Source organism: Natator depressus, chromosome 23 (assembly GCF_965152275.1).
Source record: "Natator depressus isolate rNatDep1 chromosome 23, rNatDep2.hap1, whole genome shotgun sequence".
Taxonomy (NCBI): domain Eukaryota; kingdom Metazoa; phylum Chordata; order Testudines; family Cheloniidae; genus Natator; species Natator depressus.
In genome coordinates, this window is record NC_134256.1 from 6,784,281 (window position 1) to 6,806,420 (window position 22,140).

At 47.9% G+C, this 22,140-nt stretch overlaps 1 protein-coding gene across 4 annotated transcripts; it reads right to left on the reverse strand.

The window, feature by feature from the left end:
* Positions 1–1,363: 1,363 nt before the first annotated feature.
* Positions 1,364–20,680, reverse strand: LOC141976381 (uncharacterized). 4 transcript variants are annotated; one of them, XM_074937356.1, is made up of 5 exons: positions 20,177–20,677; positions 13,919–14,001; positions 13,093–13,219; positions 4,329–4,442; positions 1,365–2,898 (listed from the first exon to the last, which is right to left on the reverse strand). In XM_074937356.1, exons 2-5 carry the CDS (start codon positions 13,982–13,984, stop codon positions 1,694–1,696), a joined length of 1,512 nt encoding a protein of 503 aa, XP_074793457.1. In that variant the 5' UTR covers positions 13,985–14,001; positions 20,177–20,677; the 3' UTR covers positions 1,365–1,693. The 4 variants fall into 4 exon arrangements, with proteins under 4 accessions (XP_074793459.1, XP_074793461.1, XP_074793457.1 ...); XM_074937357.1 differs by lacking the exon at positions 20,177–20,677 and adding an exon at positions 16,102–16,162; XM_074937358.1 differs by lacking the exon at positions 13,093–13,219 and having other exon boundaries at positions 1,364–2,898; positions 20,177–20,680.
* Positions 20,681–22,140: the final 1,460 nt, after the last annotated feature.

Genomic DNA, 22,140 nt, shown 5'->3' on the forward strand with positions numbered 1-22,140 from the left:
CAAGCACAGGACTGAGAACACTGACACAAATGACACGTTGAGAGGTAGAGTTGTAGCATGTGTAGAAGATAAATTCTACATGGTTCAAACAGAGGAAATACTGTTGAGCTAATTCTGAACGTGGGAATCCCTCCAACTCACCACTTCAGGTGTCACAGAAGTTGAAAAAACATATTTTCCTATCCCTAATCCTGCTCCTTGTTATATTTAAAATAAGAAAAATGATACAAAACCCAACCGCTATTCAGCACAACCCAGTGCATTGTGAGAACAACTGGGAATGAGACAATTTGTCCCTAGGGGGGGAACCTGGTGACTAACAATCACTTTACAGTGGGAGGAAAAGTATGAATATGATGCTCCAAATATGTTTAGACTAGGAGAAGTTACGGAAGTTATGTCAGGTCTTGAGGAAATTTGCTAAATTTCCCTGGCCACTATACATGGGCTATTTTCTTTTTGAAAAAATAGTTGTGTTTTTACATCAAGATAGCTAACTCAAGCTATCTAACTCCATGGAATATCCTAGTGCAGTCAGGGCCCAGGTAGATTTAACTTCTATGCACCTAGTTGAAGTGACTCCCACTTCCCCCACCTGAGGCTGATGGACAGTCCTGTTGGAGGTACACACACTTCCATGACATAGGACAAAGGAGTTGGTGAAAAAGAAAAAAATTCTGAGATTGAGCCCAAGGAAGGGTGAGTGCAAAAGGGAAAAGCAGACAACTCAGCTGGTGGAGCTGAGAGACCACGATGACACAAATGCTGCCTTGAAGTTCATTATGTAGGCATTAGCAAAAGGAAAATAAAATCTTTTCTCAGTCCTAATCAAGGTTTTTATGGTATTTATCTCCCTTGCAGCTTCTCTGATAATAAATAAGGGCTGAACTCTGACAGAATTTCCCACACTCAGAGAATTCATAGGATCTCTCCTTTGTGGATCCTTTGATGCCCACTAAGGTGCGAGCCATGAGCAAAGGTTTTCCTGCACTCACAGCATTCCTAGGGGTGCTCCCCTTTGTGAATTTTCTGATGTGTATTAAGGTTTAAGCTCTTGAGTGAAAGTTTTCCTGCCTCACATCATTCACAGGAAGAACAGGAGGACTTGTGGCACCTTAGAGACTAACACATTTATTTGAGCATAAGCTTTAATGGGCTAAAACCCACTTCATCAAATGCATGCAGTGGAAAACAGTTATACACTCTATAACGAGAGTGATCAGTCTCTCGTTGGACTGCTGAACTGGAATTAATTTGCAAACTGGACACCATTAAATTAGGCTTGAATAAAGACTGGGACTGGATGTGTCATTACACAAACTAAAACTATTTCCTCATGTTTATTTCCTTCCCCCCCCCCCCCCAATTCCTCACACGTTCTTGTCAGCTGCTGGAAATGGCCCATCTTGATTATCACTACAAAAGGTTTTTTTTCTCTCCTGCTGGTAATAGCTTAACTGATCACTCTTGTTATAGTGTGTATGATAACACCCATTGTTTCACATTCTCTGTGTGTGTATATATCTATCTATCTTCCTACTGTATTTTCCACTGCATGCATCCGATGAAGTGGATTTTAGCCCACGAAAGCTTATGCTGAAATAAATGTGTCAGTCTCTAAGGTGCCACAAGTCCTCCTGTTCTTTTTGCGGATACAGACTAACACGGCTGCTACTCTGAACCCTGTCTGTCATCATTCATAGGGTTTCTTTCTTGTGTGGATTTTCTGATGTGTAATAAGGGTTGAGCTCTGAGTGAAGGTTTTCCCGCACTCACAGCACTCGTAGGGTTTCTCCCCTGTATGGATTCTGTGATGTATAATAAGGATTGAACTCCGAGTGAAGGTTTTCCCGCACTCATGGCATTCGTAGGGTTTCTCCCCCGTATGGATTCTCTGATGTGTAATAAGGTGTGAGATCTGAGTGAAGGTTTTCCCGCATTCACTACATTTATATGGTTTCTCTTCTGTATGGATTCTCTGATGTGAACTAAGGTTTGAGCTCCAAGCGAAGGTTTTCCCACACTCACTGCATTCGTAGGGTTTCTCCCCTGTGTGGTTTTTCTGATGTTTAATAAGATTTGAGATCACAATGAAGGTTTTCCCGCACTCCCAGCATTCATAGGGTTTTTCTCCTGTATGGATTCTCTGATGGCTAATAAGGGATGCCCTTTGAGTGAAGGTTTTCTTGCATTCACAACATTCATAGGGTTTCTCCCCTGTATGGATCCTCTTATGTGTAATAAGGTTTGAGCGCTGAGTGAAGGTTTTCCCACACACACAGCATTCATAGGGTTTCTCCCTTGTGTGGATTCTCTCATGTGCAATCAGGGTTGAGCTAAGAGTGAAGGTTTTCCCACATTCACAGCATTTATAGGGTTTCTCCCCTGTGTGGATTCTCTGATGTGCAATGAGGGTTGAGCTCCGAGTGAAGATTTTCCCACACTCACAGCATTCATAGGGTTTCTCCCCTGTGTGGACTTTGTGATGTTTAATAAGGGCTGAGCTCTGAGCGAAGGTTTTCCCGCACTCACAGTATGCATAGGGTTGCTCTCGAGTATGGATTCTCTGATGGCTAATAAGGCGTGAGTGCCTACTGAACTTTTCCCCACACTCAGTGCATGTGTTATTTTTTTCTCCCGTGGGGATTCTCTGCTGGGCTGTGGTTTCCTTGAGGCCTTTGTGAGTTCCCTGATAATTAACAGATTTACCAAATTTCTGCATTGGCTGGTTTCCCTGCCACTTCTCTGGAATGTGCTGACTTTCACAGGCTTTTCCCTGCTCACAACTCCTGGACACACTCCCTTTGCATCTTTGCAATAACGCCCCAGGTGGCTCCACTTGCTCATCATCTTCCTGCTGAGGATTCTGCTTCATGGTCTCACTCACCATCCCATCACCTGATGGGACAGAGAAAGAAAAACCTCCGAAACAGGAATTGATAAGGGGAGAACAAATTAAAAAAGCAGCTGCAGATGGAAAAAAAAATTCCCCAAAGAGGAGAGAAGAGGGGATCAATTCTGCATCCAGTTTGCATCCAAACACTCAGGGAGAAGCGAGTTCAGGGAAGGGGCTTGTGACGTTATTGACATAATCTGGGACCGTATAGATCATTGTTGCAACCAAGGTCCTGTAGTGGCACCAAATCTTGTATAAAGGGGGTCAAATAAGGTGTCTAAGACAAGGTTATGGTTTGCTGGTTATGATTATGCTGTCTATATGTGTGTATCATTTTTGTAGTTAAAGTTATGAATATTGGCTCTATACTGTCTGTATTTCAAACTTATGCTATGCTTCTGGGTGACACCCCAGACAAGTTGGTGTCAGCTCTGCCTAGCCTGCTTGATGGCCCATTAAGGACCATCAGCTATACAACTGACCCACTGAGAGAAGGCAGATACACCTTGTGACTCAGCAAGGTATGCAGGGACTTGCCCATGTGACTCCAAACTCCATTTTGCTGTAATTTTCCACAGTAAGAACAAAGAGATGTTCTTACACCTGGAAAAGACTATAAAAGGCTGATGCCTCATCTCCATCTTGTCTTCAATCCTGCTTCATACCTCTGGAGGAACTTTGCTACACTGAAGCTTTGAACCAAAGACTGAAAGACCCATCCCAGCTGTGGATGCACTCCAGAGACTTGATTTTAACCTGCAGTTTATTCGATCACTGTTACAAGCCTGAACCAAGAACTTTGCCATGACTGTATGTCATTGATTCCATTTCACCAATTCTAGCTCTCATCTATATCTTTTTCCTTTTATGAATAAACCTTTAGATTTTAGATTCTAAAGGATTGGCAATAGTGTGATTTATGGGTAAGATCTGATTTGCATATTGACCTGGGTCTGGGGCTTGGTGCTGTGGGATCGAGAGAACCTTTTTTCTTTTACTGGAGTATTGGTTTTCATAACCATTTGTCCCCATAACGAGTGGCACTGGTGGTGATACTGGGAAACTGGAGTGTCTAAGGGAATTGCTTGTGTGACTTGTGGTTAGCCAGTGGGGTAAAACCAAAGTCCTCTTTGTCTGGCTGGTTTGGTTTGCCTCAGAGGTGGAAAAACCCCAGCCTTGGGTTGTAACTGCCCTGCTTTAAGCAGTTTGTCCTGAATCGGCACTCTCAGTTGGGTCCCACCAGAACCAGCATCGTTACAGGGCTACTGCCAGGAGGTAGGATGGGTAGGAAACCATGAGCAATATCTGCCCTGAGGATATGACACCTGGTGGGGACAATCCTGAATTCAGAGACCTCACAAGGTCTTTGTTGCGAATCCCAGCTTTTCCTTCAGGTACTGACAGTTTCTGAGTTGGTTTAATGATTGCTCACCTGTGCAGATGCTGCTCAGGATCTCTCTTTCCTCTGATCCCGGGAGATCTGAGGCCCATGGCTCTTCCCCTCGATCCAGTTGGGAGATTACATCAGGTTTGGAAACTGGAAACCCTGCCCAGGGGAAAGAAGACAAGTGAGATCAGGTGAATTCATAGGACATTTGTCACCCACCCAGAAAGTTCTGTTATTTTAACTCCAGACCATATTAAATGAGTAAAATCCTGGGGCCAGTTCCCCAGGTGCTCAAAGGTGCAGGACACTCTTCTTATGAGGAATTTAACTGTGCCCATGTCTACTGGGAACACACACTGCCAGACACTCATGATCAAAGGGGCTCCTAAAACCCAGAGCAGGTACCTCCATATCCCAGAAAGGGAAGACTCCAGTCAGTGTGGGCAGGCTGAAGCCCAGGGAAACTGGGCACAGAACCTGTGCAGGCCAGCGAGGGTCCCGAGATGGGCCCTGCTGGTCTGGTTGAAGACTGAGCCTAGGGAGGCCTGCTGAAACACCACCAGCTGCGGGTACCGAAATGGGCCCCAGCTGGGTGGATGAAGAAGACAGTGCCTCTGGGAGAAGCCTTTTAGAGCTACGGCCCCATACCAGGGACTGTATACCCTGGAAGGGGAGGCAGTGTATGTGGCTCGGCCGGAAGGCTGAGTTGCTGAAGACCTGCTGAGAGAACCATTCTGGGGGTGGGCTTGCGCTCGCAAGAGCTGGGTGCCACCCTGAAAAGAGACTATGATTGCAGGCATATCGGCCAGAGAAAAGGAGGTGCTCACGAGAAGTGGGCGCTGACCCCGTTACAGATGGTATGTAATATCTGGCTAACATAAATCCTAGGAGGTGTTATGAACTTCAAAGGACTCTGAAAAAAATGTGCTAGACAAAATTTAAGTGGGATTCCTAGAAAACACTTGGGGGAGGAGAAGTCAACTTCTCACCTCCACAGCAAACCCTACGGAAGCTGCACCGTGAGGAGAAACCATTGCCTGCTGATCACCTGTTACATGAAGACAAGTTCAGAGGCCCAAAATGGATAGAAGAGTGACTCACAGATGCATGGGCAAGCTTCTTCTGAGCTAACAACTGTTAGCTTGTGACCACAGGCTAAAAAACTCTTGGTGGAGTTTGAAGGTCTGTTCATCTGCTTTAGCCCTTGGTGGGTTTGGGGTGATCTCTGGTAAGCTTATGATCATGCATGTAGGTTCTTATATTGTTTTTAATATGATCTCTCTGTAATGCTTTTACCTTGATTTTATCATTGTTTTCTAGGAACGGTCTGTGTGGTAACTTAGGTACGCTGCTCAAAGCCCCTGAGGAAGGAAGGGAAAGCAGGCTTGCTGAGGGGATCTGCCTTGCTGGGGAATTCACAGTGTGGGCAGGGAGATGTGCAGCTTGGAAATACCCCAGTCAGGAGGGAGAGACATGTGGGTTTCTACCCCAGAGAGGTGACTGCTAGACAGCCTGAGAGTGGGTGCCCTTGCTGGACCACAGAGGGGGAATACAGATACAATGATCCTGAATAGTGACATGGGGAGCAAAGGATACAATAAGACATCTGTCACCTTGATAGACAGTGGTCTCTGGACACCAGTATCCTAACCATCATCATGCGTTTGTAGGTGTCCTAGAACAGGGGAGCTGTACAGAGGGATGGGAAGGAGGATAATGAGGTCGCTCTGGGGATGTTTATGGGGCGCTCCTCCAGTGAGCAGCATGGGAGAAAGCAAAAAACAACAGAAATGTAAGGCTGGAAGGGAGCTCAAGAAGTCATCAAGTCCAACCCCGTGCTGTGACAGGACCCAGTGAATCTAGATCTCTCACAGGCGTTTGTCCAACTTGGTTTTTAAAATTTCCAACGACAGGGAATCCACTTCTTTCCTTAGAAGCTTATTCCAGAGTAAACTATCCTTAGAGTTAGAAACTTTTTCCTAATATCTAACCTAAATATCCCTTGCTCCATAATAAGCTCATTAAGGACCTGGCTGAAGAGACCTCTGAGTCATTATCAACAATCTTGGAAGATGTCTTCAAGTCAGCAGGACCTGATTAAATACATCCAAGAATACTTAGGGAACTGGCTGAAGAGAACCCTGAGTCATTGGCAATTATCTTTGAGAACTCATGTAGAATGGGAGATATCCCAGAGAACTGGAAAAGGGCAAATATAGTACTTATCTATAAAAAGGAAATAAGGACAGCCCACAGAATTATACACCAGTCAGCTTAATTTTAGTAATTGGAAAGATACTGGACCAAATAATCAATCAATCAATTTGTAAGCATCTTGAAGAAATAAGGTGAAGTACTTGTCACCATAGATTTGTCAAGAATAAATCATATCAAACCAACCTAACATCTGTCTTTGACAGGGTAACAAGCCTTGTGGATGCAGGGAGCACTAGATGTGATATATCTTGACTTTTAATACTTTTTCCATAAACAAATTAGGGAAATATAGCCTAGAAGAACCTTCAATAAGGTGGGTGCACAACTGGTTGGAAAACCATAGTCAGAGTAGTTGTCGAAGGGCATATCAAATGGGGTCCCTCAGGGAATCTGTCTGGGATCCAGTTCTACTCATTATGTTTATAAATGGCTCCAATAATGGCATGGAGGGTACGCATAAAGTTTGCAGACAAAGCCAAGCTGGGAGAGGCTGCAAACGCTTCGGCAGACAGCATTAGAGTTCAAAATGATCCTGACAAACTGGAAAAATGGCCTGAAATAAATAGCATGAAATGCTAGAAGGACAAATTCAAAGTAGTATACTTAGGAAGGAATAATCAACTGTACAAATATAAAATGGGAAAGGACTGTTTAAGGAGGAGTACTGCAGAAAAGAATCTGGGGAGTTGTGATGCTCTGTACCTCGGAGGAAACTCCCAGCACCCCCATGTTCATCCTTGTAAAATGATTGCGTGGTATCCAATGCAAAGTTTGTCACATCAGGTGTCTTTGGAAGGCTCATGAGGTACTGAGCATTGTTGTTATAGTGATGTTATAGTAATGTTATAAGTTATAATTTCATATGTATATAGTTATGAGGCTGAAAATGTATCCTCATGGCTTAAAGCAAGCCCAGACAAAAACTCTCCAAGAGCAGAGAGGCAGTTCACACCTCATCAGGGGATGTATGGGACAAACTCAGCCCAGCCTCATAGGCATAAAGAACACTGGCCTAGGCAACAACAAAGGATCTGCTGGACTCTCGAGTGAGTCACCCCCCTTCCTTTGGTCAGTTTCGGACTGCAATGAGGTAATGGTCACCTGACTCTGAAGGGTGGGGGCAAAGCCAAGAGAGAAGAAAGGACATGATAAAAGGGAGAGATGTTTGCCATGCTCTTCCTCTCTCTTCCACCTCCATCTTCAGCCATCACCCCCAAGTGACCGAAGCACTGATCGAAGGGGAGAACCTGGCTGAAGAGCAACCAGCCAGGCTGTGGTGAGAAACATCTAAGTTTGTAAGGGCATTGAAAGTGTTAAGATCAGCCAGCCAGTAGAATGTGTTTTGCTTTTTTTTTTTTTTCATTTGACCAAATCTGACTTATGTTTTGACTTATAATCACTTAAAATCTAACTTTATAGTTAATATATCTGTTTATTTATTCTACCTGAAGCAGGGCATTTGGTCTGAAGCCTGTCAGAGACCCTCCTTTGATTAACAAGCCTGGTACATATTCATTTCTTTGTTAAATTGACAAACTCAGATAGCTTGCAGCATCCAGTTGGCATAACTGGACACTGCAAGACGGAGGTTCCTAGGGTTGTGTCTGGGACCGGAGATGTTGGCTAGTGTCAGTCGGTTGCACAATCTAAGGAGCAGCTTACATGCCAGAGGCTGTGCGTGAACAGCCCAGGAGTTGGGGTTCTCACAGCAGAGCAGGGTAAGGCTCTCTCCCAGAGTCGAGGATTGGAGTGACCTAGCAGATCACCGGTCCAGATAACACCAGAGGGGAATGTCACAGGGTTGTAATGGATCGCAAACTAAATAGGACTAAACAATTTAATATTGTTGCAAAAAACGTGAATATCATTCTGGCATGTATAAGCAGGAGTGTTGTAAGCAAGACCCGAGAAGTCATTCCTCCACTCTACTCAGCACTGATAAGGCCTCAACTGGAATAAAGTATACAGTTCTGGGCACCACACTTCAGGAAAGATGTAGACATATTGGTCGAAGTCCAGAGGAGAGCAAAAACCAAAAATGAAAATTTTTTGAAAATTAAAAGTACAGAAAACATGACCTATGAGAAAAGATTGAGAAAACTGAGGGTTTTTTTTAGTCTGGAGAAGAGAAGATTGGGTGGGGGGACATAACAGTCTGCAAGGCTGCAACATAAAAGGCTGTTATAAAGAGGAGGGTGCTAAATTGTTCCCCTTATCTGCTGAGGACAGGACAAGAAGTAAAGGGCTTGAATTGCATAAAGGGAGATTTAGGTTAGACATTAGTACAGGGGTCTTAAACACGTGGGTTATTTTCTGTGGCCCGCCAGCTCCCCGCGGCAGCCCCGCCCCTCCAGCATTTACCTAGAGTGGCTCCAGCCCGGCGTGCACCGGGGGCAGAGCAGGCTCCCTCCCTGCCTGACCTGCCCCTGCGCCGCTCTGGGAAGCGGCCAGGACCTGGGGGAGGGGGGCACAGGGGTGTTTGTTGCCCTGGCCGCTCCTCCAGGTACCTCCTACGAAGCTCCCATTGGCTGCGGTTCCCCGTTCCCCCGTAGGTCCCGGCCGCTTCCCAGAGCGGCGCGGGGGCAGGGCAGGCAGACAGGGAGCCTGCCCTGCCCCTAATGCACGCTGGGCTGGACCCGCCCCCCTAACCCCTGCTGCAACCGAACCCCCTGCCCTGAGCCCCCTGCTGCACCCCACACCCCTCCTGCAGCCGAACTGTCACGGAGTGTGGGGGAGTCCGGGGCCTGCACCCCTCTTCCTGGGATTCACTGTGACTCTCAGCCAGCCAGTAAAACAGAAGGTTTATTGGACAATAGGAACACAGTCTAAAACAGAGCTTGTGGGTACAACCAGGACCCCTCAGTCAAGTCCTTCTGGGGGGCAGGGAGCTTAGACCCCAGCCCTGGGGTTCCCTATGTCCCCCCCCCCCCCCCGCAGCAGGCTCTCTCCCTACAGCCTTTGTCCAGTTTCCCAGGCAGAGGTGTTACCTCTCCCTCCCCCTCCTGGTTCAGGTGACAGGCTCTCAGGTCTCCCATCCCCAGTGAAACTCCCCTGCCACATTCCCAGGTCAACACTCCCCCCTCCCTGCTGCGTCACACAAACCCCCTGCCCTGAGTGCTCTGCCGCACCCCTCCTGCAGCCGAATCCCCTTCCCTGAGCCCCCTGCCACACCCCACACCCCTGCCCTGAGTGCACTGCCGCACCCCTCCTGCACCCCAACGCTCCCTCCCAATCTAAAGCCCTGAGCCTCTGAGGGTCAGAAGCCCTGAGCCCTCGCCCTATCCAGAACCCTGACACCCCTCTCCTCCCACTGCAGCCCCAACCCCTGTGGGGTTTGTCTGCGCTGCTGCCTGATTGAGGACTTCTGGTTCCACAGGGTGTCTGGTTGACCGGTAAGTCTGTAACTCTGGTGTTCATATGTTTGAGGTTCTACTGTATCCCCCGGATCACTCTTGTCCTTATGTATGTTGACTCCCTCAGTGAATTCTAATAGATAAGGCATGATTTCTCTTTACAAAAGCCAAGTAGACTCTTCCCCAACAAATCGTGTTTATTTATGTGTCTGAGAATTCTGTTCTTTACCATAGTTTTCAGCCAATTTGCCCGGTACCGAAGTTAGCCTTCCCAGCCTCAAACTGCCAGGATCCCCTTGGGAGCCTTTTTTAAAAATTAGTATTATATTAGCTATCCCCAGTCTGGTATAGAGGCCGATTTAAGTGGTAGGTTACATATCACAGTCAGTAGTTCTGCACTTTCCATGTATGAAAAGTACTTCAGTATTACTGGGCGAATACCATCTAGTCCTGGTGACTTATTCATGTTGAAATTATCCATTTGTTCCAAAACCTCCTCTATCGACACCTCAGTCTGGGACAGTTCCTCAGATTCGCCAGCTAAAAAGAATGGCTCAGGTTTAGGAAAGTCCCTCACATCCTCTGCAGCGAAGACTGATGCAAAGGATTCATTTACCTTCTCTGCAATGGCCTTGGCTTCCTTGTGTGCTTGTTTAGTATGTCAATGACCAAACAGCCCCACTGATTGTTTGTCAGGCTTCTGATGTACTTAAAAAAAAAAAAAAATTGGTGTTAGTTTTAGTGACTTTTTGTAGTTGCTTCTCAAATTATGTTTTTGGCCTGCCTAATTATACTTTCACACTTGACTTGCCAGAATTTTTGCTCCTTTTATTTTCCTCAGTTTGACTTCCAATGTTTAAAGGATGCCTTTTTTCACCTCTAACTGCCTTATTTACTCTTTAGCCATGGTGGTATTTTCTTAGTCCTCTTACTGTTCTTTTTGTCCCCATTTGGGGGTACACATTTATTTTGAGCCTCTATTATGGGATTTTAAAAATGTTTCCAAGTAACTAGCTTTCTCACTTTTGTGTAGTTTCTCTTTCTGAACTTAAATGCTATAATGGTGGAGTTGTTGGTACTCTCCCCCCTCGCAATGATGTTAAATGTAATTACATTATGGTCTCTATTACCAAGTGGTTCACTTCTTGGACCAGATCCTGTCTATCACTTAGGACTAAATCAAGAATTCCCTCTCCCCTTGTGGGTTCCAGGACTAGCTGCTCCAATAAGTAGCCATTAATGGTTTCTAAAAACTTAACCTCTGCATCCCATCCTGAGGTGACATCTACACAGTAAATATGGGGATAGTTGAAACCCCCAATTATTATGATTGAGTTTTCTATTTTAACAGCCTCTCTAATCTTTCTGAGCATTTCATAATCACCATCACCATCCTGGTCAGGTGGTCAATATTATATTCCTACTGCTCTACTCTCATTATTCAAGCATGGAATTTCTATCAGTAGAGATTCTATGGCACAGTTAGATTCACTTAAAATTTTTTCTATATTTGACACAGTTTCTTTCACAGTTACTCCTGGGGGAATTTTCTGTCATTGTGCATATGCAGAATTCATGTCTCCTGCAGATTTCTTTGCTTCCCCGCAGAAAAACTACTTCTGACGTGGAAGCAAAGGGAAGCCGCAAGAGTGGCCAGGCACCCCTCACGGCAGCGCAGGCAGGTTGGTTCGGGCACCCGGAGCAGCTGGTAGAGACATAAACCACCACCAGGGGGCAGGAGAGGGAGGAGCTGGGCAGTCGTGCATGTGAGAGAGACACTCTGTCCCTCCTGCTTGCTATTGCGGTGTGTTTGGCATGGAGGGGCAGGGCTTCAGGGTATTTCTGAGGAGTTAGGTATGGGGCAGACTCTGTCCCCTCAGGCAGAGAAGAATGTAGCAGCCTGCCTGCTTAGTACATTGTTCCTATTGTCTTTGTGAATTCCCCTAGGAGTATAAAGTAGGTGTAAAAGTTTGAAGGTGCCTTTACAGTGCCAGAGTGCTGGAAAGGACAGTGTGGCCTTATAAATGCTTAGGGGGCTTCCGTGATTAGAACGGGCCTAAATTTTTGGACTAAAAAAAACGTGCTGCATGAACTCCTTGCCACTGATGTTTCTGGAGATGGTCAGTAGCCAAGACAAATTGAGAGTCTGATTCCCCAGCCCCACTTGCTCTTCAGTTGCCTGCGATGTAACACTAAGCATATTAGCCAACAAATATATGCAGCCATAACCAGAAATAGAGTCAAACCTAGCTACATTACTGTTAGGCAAGGAGGCTTGGGGAGTTCCTCCCATACTCCCCACTCCCATTCTCTATCCATTTTATTGTAGTTTAAATTACCTATATAATTGAAACCAGCATGATTATATTGCGTTATTTTGACAAATAAAATTCGCAGAATTCCCCCAGGAGTAATATAGTGCCACTCTGCCACCAACACAACCTACTCTGTCATATCCTATGTCATTCCAATTCCTATATCGTTCATATCTTGGAATTACCATGTCTCATTTATTATAATCATTTCACCAAGTTTCTGTGACGCCTATCATATCAATATCCTCATTCAGAAGTCACAAACTAACACCAGGTTGGTTTGGTTTTTTTTAAGTACATCAGAAGCAGGAACCCTGACAATCAGTGGGGCCACTGGGTGATAGATGTGCTAAACAAGCACTCAAGTTCACCCATTTTAGGGAACAGTTGGAGCAGCTTGGCAGAACTGTGATTCTGATATGAAGAGAGGTGCATGTGAAACTTGAAGGAAGAGGTATTCCTCACTTCAGTGAGGAGTATTGTAGGTAGGCCAATAAAGGTGCACAAGGGTGTGTTCTTGTCACAATTGTCAGCAGTCTGGTGGCATACATGCAAGTGGTCTCCGTGAGGGGTAAGTGACTCAGAAGGAATCCTCAGTGCAAGAACAAAGGGGTGGTAACATTATGAAAGTCTGAGATGGATTGTGTGCAGTAGGCTCAGTGTTTGAGTGCAGGCCAGTGGTATGTAGCTTCTGCTTTCTACACTGGACCAAATTCCAAGTTTTGCCTTAGCAAAGAGAAGGTATTAGACTTTATGCTATACTGCTCCTGTGCTCTGGAGTGGGGAAGATAGAGTGCTAGTATTTATCATTGGTCTGTTGAGGTGTTGCTGAAACAGGGCACAGTTGAGGTTGCATTGTGGGGTGTTGTGAACCTTAATTCCTCATTTTCCCCTTCTAATAACCAAGGGGATGGGAATCCTTACCCAGCGAGGTCACATTCTCATAGTTCTCCTGCATAACGTCTCTGTAGAGGGCTCTCTGAGCGGGGTAAAGCAAAGCCCACTCTTCCTTGGTGAAATACACAGCCACCTCCTCGAAGGTCACTGGTCCCTAAAAGAGCAAGAACCTGCTACTCAGTACCTGCTACCTAGTGACATCATCACTCTTGACAGGAGAGGAGGTCCAATCACATGGAAGCTCTGGGAGGCAGGCAGTGAGCGTAGTCCCATCCCCACCCCCTCAGAGCAGCCAGGAAGCATCAGGGTGATGGGAGAAAGAGAGCGCCCTTCTAGCAGAGAGAAGAGGCAGTGGTCTTCCCATTCTCATTGCTCACCTAACTAGCTAGAAGCTGATATAGGAGATGGAGCCTGCAGCAGGGCCCACGGACAATTTCCTAGTGGGAATCCCAACACCCTCTCCATTACCAGCATCTGGAGGGGAGGGGCTGAGGTGTCTTCCTTGGACCTCACTGTGGGGTGCCCCTTCTTATCTCACAGCAGCGAAGGTTCAGGCTACAGCACGTGGAGGCTGGTACATTTTCCCAGCCCAGTTCCCAGGGGTTGTTTCCTGTTTGATAAATTACGGAATTTCCACCCACAAACCCCAGGGCTCTGCTGCTCGGATCTAGGCCTCACAATAAACAAATCACAGCAAGTTTGTCACACCCTGTCCCCCCACTTTCTCCACCCTGTGTATTTCCCTAAAACCTCCCACCTCCAGATCAACCCCCGAGAAGTGTCCACTTCCTATGTATTTATTGCCCTTCTCCCTCCAACAGGAACCCACCAACAACTCTCTGATAATCCGTACCTCAACTGGCTCCACTGCAGCCATTTCCCTTCCCTGGAAGGATGGAATGATCTGGGAGCAAAACATGAATGTTACGCTGCAGCCTGTTATGGCAAAAAGGGCGATAGAAGACATGTCAGAACAGGAAATAATTTCACATCACAATTCCCCCCAGGCTCTTTCCCTGCACACTGATGTCCTAGACCCAGGCAAATAACAGAAAAATTCAAAGGATACTTAGTAACGGGGCAGGGGAAGAGCAGGGGAGGGCATGTGTTAGAAAAAGAATTCAACCAAACACAAAGTGTCCAATAAGTTCTTGGAATGTATTGGGGACACCTGTTTCTTTCAGAAGATGGAAGTAGTAACCAGAGGATGGCCATTTTACACCTGATTCTGACTAACAAGAAGGAATTAGTTAGGAAATGGAAGGTGGAAAGCAATACGGGCAAAAGTGATTATGAAATGATAGATTTCATGATTGTATGAGTAGCAAAAATTCTATGAGTAGCAAAATAAGGACAACAGACTTCAAAAAGGCAGACTTCAACACACTTGGAAAACTGGTAGGTGAGGTCCCATGGGAATAAGATCTGAGGTGAAAATTAGAGTCCAGGAGAGCTGGCAGTTTCTGTGAGACAATATTAAAGGAGCAATGGCAAATTATCACAAAGTGAAGGAAAGACAGAAAGAATAGTAAGCGGGCAATATGGCTCTATCAGGAGCTCTTTAATGACCAGAAAATAAAAAGGAATCCTAAACAAGTGAAATCACAGATAAATTGCTATGGATGAGTACAAAAGAGTATAGCACACAAGCACATGGGGACAAAATCAGAAAGTTTAAGTCACAAAATGAGTTACGCCAAGTAAGTGACAAAAGACAATAAGATAAGGGTTCTATAAATATTAGAGCTGTCAAGAGATTTAAAAAATTAATCCAATAACAAAATTCTGCTCAACGCACAGCTGCTGCCAAAAAAAGCTAACACCACGTTAGGATTCCTGAGGAACGAGATGGAGAAGAACACCAAACATTTGTATACAAATCAAGGGGACAACCTCCAGTATACTGGGACCACCATGGCTACTACAGCACTGCACACAGGATATTTTATATTAATCTCTGAGAATTGGGGAGGAAATGGGCAAAAAAGAAATATTTGATAATATGATAAAAAACAATGAAGATCTGAAGGGATTTTATATCCATATTAAATATGTGAGAACATTGGGACAATTTGACAGGACTGTCCACAGAAGTTCAATAAACCTACAGTCATAGTGCACCACCAGTCACATGGGCAGCAGGGAGGCCTTTGGAGAGCTGCTTTAAGAGGGTACGTGAGGGTGGTATGGAGCAGGAAGGCTCCCTGGCAATGGAGGGGGGCCACAGCAGGGGTGTGCAGGTGACTGGCAGCTGGGGGGAGCTGCTTTGCACGTAGTGTGTGGGTGTGCGCGTGGGGGTTGGGGGGGCAGTATGTGGGGTTGTGTGACCTGGAGCTGGGCAGTCTCCACTGGGGACACTTTCTCCTCCTGTGCCCTTCCAGGCCTTGTTGCTGGTACAGAACGGCCACCCCAGAGGCGGCCGCGTCTCGGGACTCTGCGAGCTGCCCCCGCTAACCCCCTTCCCGTTTGGGGAATGACTCAGTTTCCCCCCTAACAAAGGACAATTTGCAGCAGGGCCAACGGGTGGGGAAATATCCCACCTCCGAGGAGATTTTAAATGGACCTTGGAGAATTGAAGAGAAGGGGGGGGGGGGGGATCTGAGGCGGAGCCTAGAGGAAGGGTCAGTCCCTGGAGCGAAAGGGGAGACACCTGCCTGGATTTTACACCCCGCACTGACAAGCGGGGAGAATTGTATCCCTGCTGGAGAGACACGTGGCCAAACCAAAGGGGGGGGGCTCAACAGCGCCCCCCCATCCGCCCCGGGGGGGTCCTGGCTGCAGAGATGGTCCAACCCCCCCTTCACATCGCCTGCCCCCCCTCCCCCGACACACACACACACAGGGGAACCCCCTGGGCCCCGCCACCTCTGTCCCCACCCGCGCCCCCAGAGCCTGCCCGAGCCGGGGGCCGCGGCCCCACCGCTGTCCAGGCCCCTCCAGCCCCGGCGCGTCCCCAGGGGCTGCGAGACCTGCGGCCCCCCCGGGCCCTTCGTGCAGCGCCGCTGTCCCGCCCGCCCCCCCGGGTCTCTCCGGCACCTGGTGCCTGCGGCTCCGGGCGGGGGCGGCGGAGCCCGGGGCGGGTCCAGCCGGAGAGAGTCCCCCGGGCCGGGGGTGAGGGGGAGGGGCGGTCGGGCCCCTTCTTGGCTCCGTCAGCCCCGGGCGCGCGCCAGCCACGGGGACGAACGGTCCGCGGGGCCCGGCAGCAGCGCGCGCGCACCCGGCCAGCGGCCACCCCGCCCACAGGAGGCCGGCGTGAGAGAGGGCGAGAACTACGCTTCCCAGCGTGCCCTGCCGCTCCATGCGCGCGACGGCCGCGCTCGGTCACGTCACCTCCGCTCCGAGGACCGTCAGGAACTACACTTCCCAGCGTACCGCGGGGCCACCCAGGCCCCGCCCCCCCGCCAACCTCTCCCCCCCAGTCCCCTCGTAGAGGACCCCCCCCCCGCTCTGGCAGGCGCCTCTCAGAGCCGCTCACCCCGCCCTGAGCCCCCGTTTACACAGCAAACTCCGGTGCCCCGGGGGGTGGGCGCAGCCAGGTGCCTGGCAGGGAGGGGGGCGGGACCACCCGGGCACTTACTGACCCTGTCACTGGTCTCCTCCCTCTTTGCCCCGTTTTCTCCCTAATTCTCCAATATCCCTTTAAAATCTCCTCCGATTTGGGATGTTTTCCCGCCTGTTTCCCCTGCCGCAGATTCTCCTTGTTTCGGGGGGAAGCAGGTACCCCCCTGAGAAGGGGGCCAATGGGCGCAGCTTGCAGAGCCCTGCCATCGGGCTGCGTCTGCGTCTGGGGTGGGCGATCCGCTCTCTGCCGGCCACGAGGCCTGGAAGGGCACGGGAGGAGACAGTGGCCCCAGTGGAGACTTGGCCAGCTCCTGGCCACACACTCTGGGCGACGGCCCCCGCCCGGTGCCCAGTGCAGCTTCCCCCAGCTGCCAGTCACAGAAGATCAGGGTTGGAAGGGACCTCGGGAGGTGTCTCGTCCAACCCCCTGCTCAAAGCAGGGCCAATCCCCACCTAAATCATCCCAGCCAGGGCTTTGTCACCTGCCCACCCCTGCTGTGCCCCCCTCTCCATTGCCAGGGAGCCTTCCTGCTCCATACCACCCTCACGTACCCTCTTAAAGCAGCTCCCCAAAGGGCTCCTTCCTGCCCCTCTGACTGGTGGTGCACTATGACTGTCTATTTATTGAACTTCTGTGGACAGTCCTGTGAAATTGTCCCAATGTTCTCACATATTTAATATGGATATAAAATCCCTTCAGATCTTTGTTTTCTATCATATTATCAAATATTTCTTTTTTGCCCATTTCCTCCCCAGTTCTCAGAGATTGATATAAAATATCCTGTGTGCAGTGCAGTAGTAGCCATGGTGGTCCCAGGATATTAGAGGCTCCCCCTTTGATTTATACACAAAGGTTTTGTGTTATTCTCCATCCCATTCCTTATGAATCCTAACATGTTGGGGTTGAGGTTCCTGGGAGCTGCCACCTCCACTGTGATCTGTGAGCAGCTGCTGCTCCCTTCAACTACCTGAAGGGGGGTTCCAAAGAGGATGGAGCTCGGCTGTTCTCAGTGGTGGCAGATGACAGAACAAGGAGCAATGGTCTCAAGTTGCATTGTGGGAGGTCCAGGTTGGATATTAGGAAACACTATTTCACTAAGAGGGTGGTGAAGCACTGGAATGGGTTACTTAGGGAGGTGGTGGAATCTCCATCCTTCGAGGTTTTTAAGGCCCGGCTTGACAAAGCCCTGGCTGGGATGATTTAGTTGGGGATTGGTCCTGCTTTGAGCAGGGGATTGGACTAGATGACCTCCTGAGGTCTCTTCCAACCCTGATATTCTATGATCTTCTATGATTCCCCGGTGGTTTCTGGGATTGAGATTGAATTTAAGTGACGCTTTCTCTGTGCCCAGTCTCCAGCTGTAATTAGCTCCATAGGCCGGCCCTAGGCTCTGCCCACATGAACATCTGAGTTTCAATGAAGTCACACAAATGAGGGTCATTCTTGTCAGTTGCCAGCTTGTGCAGATCAAGCAGTGACTGGTTCACATTCTTTTCCAGGTTCAAGGCACACTCCATTGCTGTCAACCCATTCTCCCAATCATCACGAGACTCCAGGTGACTGATAAAGACCTCAGGAAATGTGCTGGGGATGGGCATGAAAGTGACTCTGCACAAACAGCCCCTCTCACCCGCACATCTCTCCTCCCCTTAGGAACTGCAGGAGCCTGTCCAGCCCTAGGAGAGCGAACACCTAGGAATGGCTGTCTGTAGGCCGGGGGTGGGAGGGACAGGGGAAGGGAGACATAAGGAGAGAGAGACTGAAAGAAGCAGTGGGAGAAATAATTGTGGGGAGAGATTCCCAGATCTCTAACCTGCCCACACACACTTATTGTGCATTTTTATTTTTTGTGTCACAAAGGGCCAGTTCCACCTGCTTTCCATCTACTTCGATATCAGCAGTGTAGTTCTCAAACACTGTTGGCATGTAGACCTCAGGGAACTGTTCCTTGCTGAACATGATCAGCAGGCAGGTCTTGCCACAGGCACCATCTCCCACAATCACCAGCTTCTTTCTGATGGCTGCCATTGCTCGGCCACGGGACTCGCTGGCTCTGGCTGCTCAGGCTCCGCGGCACTCCTGGGCAGATTCACTTTCCTGTGAACGAGGTGAGGTACAGGGAGAGGAAAAGCCAATTTCTGACTTTCCCTGTACCCCCTGCTGTGGGAGTGTTCTGCCCTGGGGACAATGTCAGGGGGAATCCCCCAAAGTCACTTCTTTTGTTCTGCTCTTATCTCAATTTGGTTTCTTCGTTACTGGGAGGGTTTTAAAATATCTCTCTGGTTTAGTGCTAGTGGGATGGGATGGGTCAATGCTGTAATAAAGTGACCAAATATTTCCTCAGAACAGAGTCATAGAACTGTAGGGCTGGAATGAACCTGGAAGATGATCTAATCCAGCCCCCACCACTGCGGTGTCTGTCCATCCTGCCCTTAAAACCTCCAGTGATGGCAATTCCACAGCCTCCCTTAGTAACCTATTCCTGTACTGAACTAGCCTTTTTCACAACCAAGTCACATGGCTGACTCAGATTCAATCTGTGATTCACTATAACCCCCCAGATCATTTTGAGTAGGGCTGCCCCCTAGCCAGTTAGTCCCCATTTTGTAGCTGTGCATTTGATTTTCCTTCCCGAAGTGTAGTACTTTGCACTTGTCTCTACTGAATTTCATCTTGTTCTTTCAGATCAATTCTCTAATTTATAAAGGTCAATCTGAATTCTAATTCTGTTATCCTATGTGCTTGCAACTCCTCCCAGCTTGGTGTCATCTTCTAATTTTAATAACCTTACTCTCCACTCCATTATCTAAGTCATGAATGAAAATATTGGCTAGTACCAGATGCAGGACTGGCTCCTTTGGATCCCCGCTAGATACATCCTCTCTTTGAATACAGTCTTTCAAGAAATACTACATCTCTTGTAGTCCTTACATATGTAGTGCCCCCTCTCCACCCGGTTGCCTTCTTTAATGCCAATATGCTTACTGGTTTTGATGGACAGGTCTGGGTTCTTCCGGATCCTGCCACCCACTCAGTATCTTCTTTATTTTTCCCTATGAATTTATTTGGCAGTGCCTCCACCCCCCTCACTCCTTCCTGGCAGGGTCACCAGGGCAGCTTGGGAGGAAAATTCTAACCACAAGGTAACCCCCACTTACTTGCCAGATAGTTGGAGACTCCCAAGAAACATAAAACACTATTCTTAGGGTCACCAGTGCCCACGCTGATAATACCCGTGACTTTCCCCAGTCACGTGACCTGATGTAACAAATGTAAGATCAGTGTCCCGTTGGTACGCGTACTTTGTTAGGGCCCTTGATGACCTATGACCACGGTATCTTCTCTGCAGTGGTTTAGCAGTGTGGCTGACTGGGATCACTACAGCCCAAAGGACTCACAAGTGAGAGGAGGTGATAAGTCCCTCCCAGGTTTAATACGCAGCAGGTTATAAAATCCCCAAACCCTTACTCCCTGGCTTAAGGACACAGTTCAGGGAGTAAGGGGTCCCCAAAACAATTTCCCTGACTAACTAAAAGATGGTGCACTCACAAACTCCATGAACGATCCTCAGGTTCAGACTCTGGACTCCTCGGTCACTGCAGAGGGGCTGATCTCTGCTGGCAGGGATCCTCTTCAGTCAGGAGTCAGGCTGCTTTCTGGTCCCAGGATTTCCCCTCACCACACAGCGGTGCAGGGCTCAAGGTGCAGATTACACAACTGTACTAAAATCCAAACTAGTCTCCTAGCCCAGCGTCCAGACACACTCGCAGCAGGCAGCAACCCTGGACTAGCAGCTAGAGCAGAGCTGACCATGTGGTGGCTGGTCTCACCTAGGGAGCTGGAGGGCGAACTCAGCCTGGCTGGGGACCTTTCCCAGCAAAACTCTACAAACTGGGAGTCATCAGTGCAGAAGGAAAAGCCCAGCTGAGGGATCTTGCTGTCAGGTCCCTAGAGGCCAGTTCTCAAGGGGAACCCTCCATGCAGACCTGGGACTCGCCAGCTCCCCACACAGCCAGTCCTGCCTTTGCCCTGGCTGGCTCCAGACCAGACTCAAAAATGGCTTCTCCCCTTTCCTGAGCCCCCTGGGAGGGCCTCTCACTCCCTCTTGGTTGCCGGGCGGACTCTGAGTCTGCCTTGGCTCCCCCTCCCTACCAGGGACAGCATGCCTCTCCCTGAGCTGCCGGCAAACAGAGCCCCAGGAATCGAGGTAATCTCCTTGGGGGTTACACATATACACACATTTCCCTAGTTTGCTTATGAGGGCCTTGTCAAAAGCCTTACTAAAATCAAGATATGCTCAAATAAATTTGTTAGTCTCTAAAGTGCCACAAGTACTCCTTTTCTTTTTGCAAGATATGTCATGTGTACAATGTCCTCCAGATCCATAAATCCAGACGCCTGTGAAAGCGGGAAATTAGATTGTTTTGGCGGGATTTTTAGTTGATAATCCATGCTGGCTATAACTTTACTATCCTAGGTGCTTATAAATTGATTGTTTAATATTTTTTTCTCTCCCGCTTGTGACGCTGCACTCTATATGATTTTATGAAAGTATGCTAATGCGTGTGAATGTAACTGGAATATGCTTCCTACAAAAGGTCTCTTGTAAGTTTATAATCTACTGAGTGTGGTCATCCTATTTGTATACATGTATCATTCTTGAATCTGAAACTAGAAATATGAAATATAACTCTGAGGGCCTATTGTAATTATGCAAAGTGTGGGTCATTAATGGTGGTTTGGAATCTTGATGGCTCTCATCAACTAGGACAATTGACTGTAGATGGCTCTGTTTACCTGTAAGTCTTCCTGTATACCTGTGTGCTGGCAAGTGGGTAATGAAGTCTTACAGTAACATGTGATCATGTCACCTGAACCCTAATCCATCTTTAACCTGGTGCTTTTCCATTTAGAAGGAGGGGTGGGAACCCAGAGAGGGACAAAGGATTCCCACCTTGTGCAAAAGCTATATAAGGGGGTGGAACAGATCAAAGGGGGCTGCAGTCATGAGAAATCCCCTAACTACCAACTGAGCTGTACCAAAGACTGTACCAGGGGTAAGGATAGTGCCCAGACTAGGAAGGTGTCCAGTCTGTGATGGAAGCTTATTGAAACATCTCTGAGGGTGAGATTTTATCTGTATTTAGTTTTCTTACTGTACTAGGCTTAGACTTGTGTGTTTTGTTTTATTTTGCTTGGTAATTCACTTTGTTCTGTCTGTTATTACTTGGAACCATGTAAATCCTACTTTTTATATTTAATAAAATCACTTTTTACTTATTAATTAACCTAGAGTATGTATTAATACTTGGGGGGGGGGCAAACAGCTGTGCATATCTTTCTATCAGTGTTATAGAGGATGAACAATTTATGAGTTTACCCCGTATAAGCTTTATGCAGGGTAAAACTGATTTATTTAGGGTTTGGACCCCATTGGGAGTTGGGCATCTGAGTGTTAAAGACAGGAACACTTCTTAAACTGTTTTCAGTTAAGCCTGCAGCTTTTGCGGGAC